Raw genomic sequence first — 7,437 nt, forward strand, 5'->3', positions numbered from 1 at the left:
TTGTTCGGATCTATGGTCTGTTTCCGACCAGATCTGGAAATCTTATGTGTTCAAGATTCTAAGCGTACGACTACGATATTAGAACTAGCATGTAAACATTTCGGAGTGATAAGGAAAATTTAAATGACTATTGTGAATAAAGATCTAAATTCTCCTAATTTGGTGTATATATCAAATGGTGAGAACCCGAAGTGGAGCTGGAAATGCAAATAGAAACCAACAACCTCAACCCCAAGTGATGGAACAGGTGCCGATAGTAGGAGCTGCACCAGAACCCGTCACCATGGCTGGAGTACAAGCCATGATTCAGGCAATGATGGTTAAACAAAGGGAGGAAATGAGGCAACTATTGTTGAACAACAGGAGTGAACCTTCAATGCCTGTTGAACAACCTGAATTAAATGACGAGCAGTCAGAAGAAGGAAATTACAGTCGTACTGTCAGTCAAGCGGAACCTACAGTGGCAGAAAGGAATAACCCGAAAAGGGAAATCAACAGAGATGGGCGTATGTACAAGAATTTCTTGGGCGCCAAACTGCCAAGTCTTGCCGGAAGCCCAAAACCAGTTGAGATCATGGATTGGATCTCCGAAAAGGAAATGGGATTTGAAAGCTGCAACTGTAGTGACAAGCAGAAAACTGTTTTTGCGGTCAGACAACTGAAGACTGGAGTTTTAAGATGGTGGAAGTTATTGGTAGACACAATGCCACATGGAGAAGCCCTGAAAATATCTTGGGAAATGTTCTTGGAGCAGTTAAAGATACAATACTGCTCGGAGATAGATATGATAGATCGAAACAATGAATTTCAGAACTTAAAGAAAGGGAAAATGAGCATAGACGACCATGCTGCTGCATTTACCAAAAAGATGAAGTTATTTCCATACTTAGTGCCAACTGAACTCTCAAAAACTGGGAGGTTCGCAAACGGACTGCCAGCCAAATTTGGCCCAACGGTCAAGATGGCAACTACTCTGAAGACAACAGTTCGAGCAGCTAAAAATGTGGAAACCCAGTTAAAAGAAAGGAATCAGGATAGGGCAGAGGTTGGTGAGAAAAGAAAGTTCGATGGATCGTCGAGGTCTAATAAGAAAAGTAAGTTCTCGAAGTCTGATTCGAGAGGAAGAAGAGGCAAAGCAGAATGGTGTGATAAGTGTAAGAAGAAACATGCTGGGAAATGTGGCGAGGAGGTCACTTGTTTTAAATATGGAAAGCTAGGGCACTATGCCAGCAAGTACAAAACCAACAAAAAGGTGTGCTATGGATGCATGAAGAAGGGCACATTTTAATGGATTGCCCGAAGAAGAAAGAGGCAGCGAAACCCAATCTCCCACCAAAACCAAAAGCCAGAGCTTTCCAAATGACATTGGAAGCTGCAAAGAATGCAACGAATGTCGATTCAAGTACCTTTCTTGTGAATGGATTGCCTACCAATTTATTATTTGATTCCGGAGTGAATTACTCCTTTATATCACATAAATTTGGTGAAAGACTAACATTGCCTATAGAAAAGCTAGATGATACCCTAATTGTAGAAATTTCTAGTGGCAAATTCATACCTATTAGCAATTATATTAGGAATATCGTTATCGACCTGAATGGAAACAAATTCCAAGAAAAGTTGTTACCCATCGAGTTAAATGGTTTTGACATCGTTCTAGAGATGGATTGACTTAGCGCCAATGATGCCGAAATATTGTGCCAAAAAAAGATAGTAAGGGTAAAACCGCCTGGAAAGGATTCGTTTATGGTATACGAAGATAAGAGCAGAGTAAATTCTGGAATCATTTCCCTAATGAAAGCCATAAAATATTTATCTAAAGGATGCACCTCATACTTGGCATTCATGATCGATGCTAAGAATGAGAAAAAGGATATGCAAAGTATACCAGTGGTGTGTGAATATCCGGAAGTTTTTCCCGAAAATCTTCCTAGATTGCCCCCTGATAGACAAGTGGAGTTTAGAATAGACTTGCTACCAGGAACAACACCAATAGCAAAAGACCCATATCGATTAGCACCGATAGAGATGAAGGAGCTTATGATGCAACTTCAGGAACTATTGGATAATGGTCTTATTAGACCTAGTTCATCATCCTGGGGAGCTCCGGTGTTATTCGTGAAGAAGAAAGATGGGAGCATGAGAATGTGTATAGATTACAAGGAGCTTAACAAGGCAAAAATAAAGAACAAGTACCTGTTGCCAAGTATTGATGACCTATTTGATTAGTTGCAAGGTTCGAGCTATTTCTCGAAGATTGATCTAAGGTCGAGATATCATCAGCTAAAGGTAAGAGAGTAGGATATTGAGAAGACTGCGTTCATAACAAGATATGGACACTACGAGTTTTTGGTTATGTTATTTGGACTAACCAATGCTCCAACAGCCTTCATGGATTTAATGACCAGGGTTTGTAAACCATTCCTAGATAAATATGTGATAGTGTTCATAGATGATATTATGATTTACTCGAAAAGCCAGGAGGAGCAGGACAGACACTTGCGAGAAGTATTAGAAGTATTAAAGAAGGAGAAACTATATGTGAAGTTCTCCAAATGTGATTTTTGGATTCATGAAGTCCAATTTTTGGGTCATGTGGTTAACCAAGAAGGGATTATGGTTGACCTAGCTAAGATTGAAGCTATAACAAAGTGGGAACAACCAAAGAGTCCTATGGAGATCTGAAGCTTTCTAGGATTAGCTAGATATTATCGACGATTTATCCAAGGCTTTTCTTCGATAGCTGCTCCATTGACAGCTTTGACCCACAAGGGAGCTACTTATGCTTGGAGTGAGAAGCATAAGGAAGTATTCGAGAAGCTAAAGAAGAATGTGAATCACCGATTCTTCCTATACCCGATGGAGTTCAAGACTTTGAAGTATATAGCGATGCATCAGGAGTCGGGTTAGGATGTGTTCTAACTCAAAAAGAAAAAGTGATAGCATATGCATCTCGACAATTAAAAGAGCATGAAAAGAACTACCCCACTCATGATTTGGAGTTGGCAGTGGTAGTATTCGCCTTAAAGATATGGAGACATTATCTTTATGGCACAAAGTGCAAACTTTTCACTGATCATAAGAGTCTTCAATATCTCTTTAATCAGAAGAAATTGAACATGAGGCAACGACGCTGGCTAGAGTTACTCAAGGACTACGACTATGAGATACTTTACCACCCTGGTAAAGCAAATGTTGCCACTGATGCTCTCAATCAAAAGGTAAACCTTGAAAAGAAAAGGCCATGAGCGTTGAGAATTGTAGTTGTCTCGAAATTATGGAAAATATAAGGAAAGCTCAAGAGGAAGCTTCACAGAAAAATGACCGAAAAGAAGAACGTTTAGGCAAAACGTTAGTGTTCGGTACAAACAACCAAGGGTTGAAGGTATTCCAAGATAGGATTTGGGTACCTAAGAATGGAGGAATGAGAAATCTTCTGATGGAGGAAGCTCACAAGACCATGTACTTGATTCATCCCGGCAGCACAAAGATGTATAGCTATTTGAAAGCCTACTACTGGTGACTGACGATGAAGCTTGATGTTGCTAAGTATGTGGTCAAGTGTGTGACATGTGCGAGGATTAAAGCACAACATCAGAAACCGTATGGGAGTTTAGAACCTTTACCTGTACCCATGGGAAAATGGGAAGACATCACTATGGATTTTGTAACTAAACTACCCAGAACAAAGAAGGGTCACGACATGATTTGGGTGTTCGTTGATAGGTTCATAAAAAGTGCACATTTCATAGCCGCCAATGAGAAGTGGTCTATGGAAAATCTTGTAAACTTTTACGTGAAAGAAATAGTGAAAGATCATGGTGTTCCCCTAACGATTGTGTCAGATCGCGATAGTCGTTTCACATCGAGGTTTTGGAGAAGTCTACAAGAGGAATTGAGAAAAAATTGTGTCTAAGTACAGCTTACCATCCGCAAATTGATGGTCAGAGCGAACGAACAATTCAAACATTGAAGGATATGCTAAGAGCATGTACCCTGGAATTCCAAGGTAATTAGGATGAACATTTACCCCTGGTAGAATTTTCCTATAATAATAGTTTCCACTCAAGCATCAAGATGGCACCTTACCAAGCTTTGTATGGACAAAAGTGTCGAACACCGTCGTGTTGGCTTGAAGCTGGGGAAAAGCAGTTTATGGGACCTGAAATAGTCCATCAGACTGTTGAAAAGTTTAAAGTAATTAGAGAAAGGATGTTAGCAGCTCAAGATCGTCAAACGAGCTATGCTGACAAGAAAAGAAAACTGATTAATTTCGAAGTTGAAGATTTGGTTTTACTTAAAGCCTCACCGTGGCAGGGACTTATAAGATTTGGTAAAAGGGGAAAGTTGAGTACAAGGTTTATTGGACCATTTAAAGTTCTTCAGAGGATTGGAAATTAAGCTTACAAGCTAGAACTACCAGAAGAAGTATAAGGTATTCATAACACCTGCCACGTGTGTTATTTGAGGAAGTTCACGGGAGAAGTTCCCGACATCATTCTAATTTCTGAATTAAGGTTGGATGAAAGCAAGAGGTTAATTGAAGAAACTGAGGCAATTGTTGACCATAAGACTAAGAAGTTGCGATGCAAGAGGGTCGAATTAGTGCTTGTGCGATGGAAACATGCAAGTGGGCCAAATCTCACCTGGGAAACGGAGAGTGACATGATGAGTCGCTATCCGCATTTGTTTGCAGATGTGTGATTCCGGGAACGAAATAATTTTAAGGGGGAGAGAACTGCAACGCCCGTCTTTATGGGCAAAAGCATAAATGATGATGTAATAATCTAGGTCAACCTTTGTAACTCATTTTAAAATAATAAAGAGGAATTATGTGAATTATGTGAATTATGTGCTTATTTACTTAATTATTATGATTTAATAAGTTAAGAATAATAATAAGCCTCAAAAATAAACGTCGGATAAACCTGATATCTAAGAATGAAGTTTTAGTGGTTGAAACAAGGATTCCAGATATATAAAGAATACCGAAATCCGAGTTATAACGAATAAGTTATGACCTATCGAAGTTTCACGACAGAACCGGCATAACATTGTATGACGTAAAAGTGAATTTATGATAAAGTGCCTTTTAGCCTTAGAGATCTAAATAGAAGTCGTAGTATTCATTAAACCGAGAGTGTGCGTAAAAAAAACGCCTAAATTTGACTTCGTATGACGAAGTTATGATTTTTTTCAGTTTCAGCCCAGCAGTATGCAGCCCGAAACTCGAATTTTAGATCGAGTAATTTTTAGCTGAAACAACCTAAACGGGAATCGAAGATCTCATCATTATTAGTTTAACAATAAAAAGACAGACGAAAATGGACGTCGGATGAAGAAGTTATGAATTTTAATGGATTTTTCCTGTCCCGGCCTGTTAGAAATATAACTTTAAAATTAAAGTCAAAATTAGCGGACAGAGTCTAAACGAAAGTTGTAGAGCATAGTCTCACCAACGCGTGGATATAAAGAACGTCAAAAATGGAGCTCGTATGCGAAAGTTACGAATTTTTGAAGTTTGAAAATTCGGAGTACGCCCAGCGTACTCATGTTCACGGTTCGAGATTGGCCATGTCGCCTATTCCTGTCAATCAACACGTATCACGCAGGTTCGACACGTCTGATACGACACATCAGGGTACGCCCAACGTACTAAACTATATGCCCAGCGTAATGACTAACACAACAGTACGCCCAACGTACTTGAAGATTACACCCAGCCTTATTCGGGTTTCAGCTACTATAAATAGAAAACAAGACCTTCGGTTTTTTGTTTACAAAATCTATTCTCTCTTACTCTCTATTACTTCTCTAGCTACTTTTAACCCCTCGAGGTCCCGATATCATCCCTGACACTCGAAGCAAGGCCCGAAGCACCGAAGTTCCCGAGAAAATCATTTTACTAGTCGAAACTCTGCCCACGTGAAGCCCGGTTTTTGAGAAAACATCTTGGTTTCATCGAAGAATATTGTTTTAAGGGGCGAAGTGTTGTCCAATCACCATCTTATCAAATGACCGTGTAGTCACTTTCATCTTACACATAGATATGAAGTATTTTCTATAAAATACGTGCTATGTGTAATTATGTTGTTTGTTTATTTGAGATGGGTGTTGAGTAGATGTTTTATACAAGTTTTAAACTGTATATGTATTTTATCTACAAATATGTTGGGTAAAACATGGGTAGATGAAATAGTTGATGTTTGTTAAAATGATGAGAGGCCTCGATATTGTTATTGTTTCAGTTATCTAGCGGAGTATAAATGACGACCATGGACCTTTCTAGACAGTCCAATGGAACGCTAGCAGGCTCGCAACCTGTAGGTGTTTGTGAACTTAGTGTTCAATGTTATACTCCATCCCCCACATGGTTGCCTTATTTGACATAAATTGTTGAGGAATCCCCTAAAGCAGTGTTGTCACCCCGATGAAAATCCTTAGGCTAGGTCCCTTATGAAAGGTGTTTAGGGATGTAAAGTGAGGATAACAGGAACGGGTAATCAGGGTTATTATTGTTTGATGAAATTAATACATTTATTGTTGGTTGATGAAAATTAATAAATTTATTATTTGTGGCTTGAAAACCATATATGCTCATCAGGCTCCCAAGCCTGACCGACTCAACTTTCTGTATTACAAGTAGTGGACCCCGAGCATAATTGGATGACAACGAGGGACCTTTTAATTATAGGTCAGTAGTTGTAAATAACTGTCGTACGGCTTATAATGTACTGTTTATGCTTTTGAGCTGTATCGGAACATGACATCCCGATGTTTTGTTATATAATGAAAACATATTTCTTTAAGAAATGTTTTGATAAATTTTTATTATTTTTTGTTTTTGGAACAAATTCCGCAACATCTTTTGGAAAATTACTCTGATTTAATTTTAAAAGAATAAACTAAATCGGTCTTTTCTGGCCGAGAAAAATGGAGATGTCACAAATGTATTGGCATTTTTGTCTTAATGATGTGTTTGGCTAATTAGGATAATTTTTTATGTGAGCTAAGTTACATTATCCTTTCCTTGCCTAGCGACTTTTAACATACTGAGGTTCTATTTACTTGAATAGAGGTTGTTTTTATAAAAGCTTTGCTCTTAAGGGGAGGGGGGTAAAAAGAGATAAGTGAACCTAATCAAGGGTGAAAATTTTAAATTCTAGCAAAATGAAGGATTGAGCATCGCACATGGAAAGTGTGTTGCATGCACTTCTGCCAGAGTATAAAACACATGTTTGTCTTCATTTGAAGCCACAAGCTCCCGAAAATTGTTGCCTTCTTCCTCCCACTAGTCCCCGTACAAGACAAGCAAGCCGCAAGCTTGCCATTTTCTAGCTTTTTAATCTCGATTTTCCGACTCCTATGGTACTATTTACTATTAATCCTAACACTCTTACTTGGAACGATACATATATTCACCTTCTTTTTTGTTTT

At 38.7% G+C, this 7,437-nt stretch overlaps 1 protein-coding gene across 1 annotated transcript; it reads left to right on the plus strand.

The window, feature by feature from the left end:
* The first annotated feature begins 238 nt into the window (after positions 1 to 238).
* On the plus strand, positions 239 to 1,288 carry LOC111880758 (uncharacterized). The gene has a single exon (XM_023877173.1). The coding sequence runs from the start codon at positions 239 to 241 to the stop codon at positions 1,286 to 1,288; it is 1,050 nt and encodes a 349-aa protein (XP_023732941.1).
* The last annotated feature ends 6,149 nt before the right edge of the window (positions 1,289 to 7,437 follow it).

Source organism: Lactuca sativa, chromosome 7, assembly GCF_002870075.4.
Source record: "Lactuca sativa cultivar Salinas chromosome 7, Lsat_Salinas_v11, whole genome shotgun sequence".
Taxonomy (NCBI): domain Eukaryota; kingdom Viridiplantae; phylum Streptophyta; class Magnoliopsida; order Asterales; family Asteraceae; genus Lactuca; species Lactuca sativa.

What these genes read in the sequence shown, in the direction of transcription:
- LOC111880758 (XM_023877173.1), top strand. Translation starts at nt 239, where the DNA reads ATGGAACAGGTGCCGATAGTAGGAGCTGCACCAGAACCCGTCACCATG.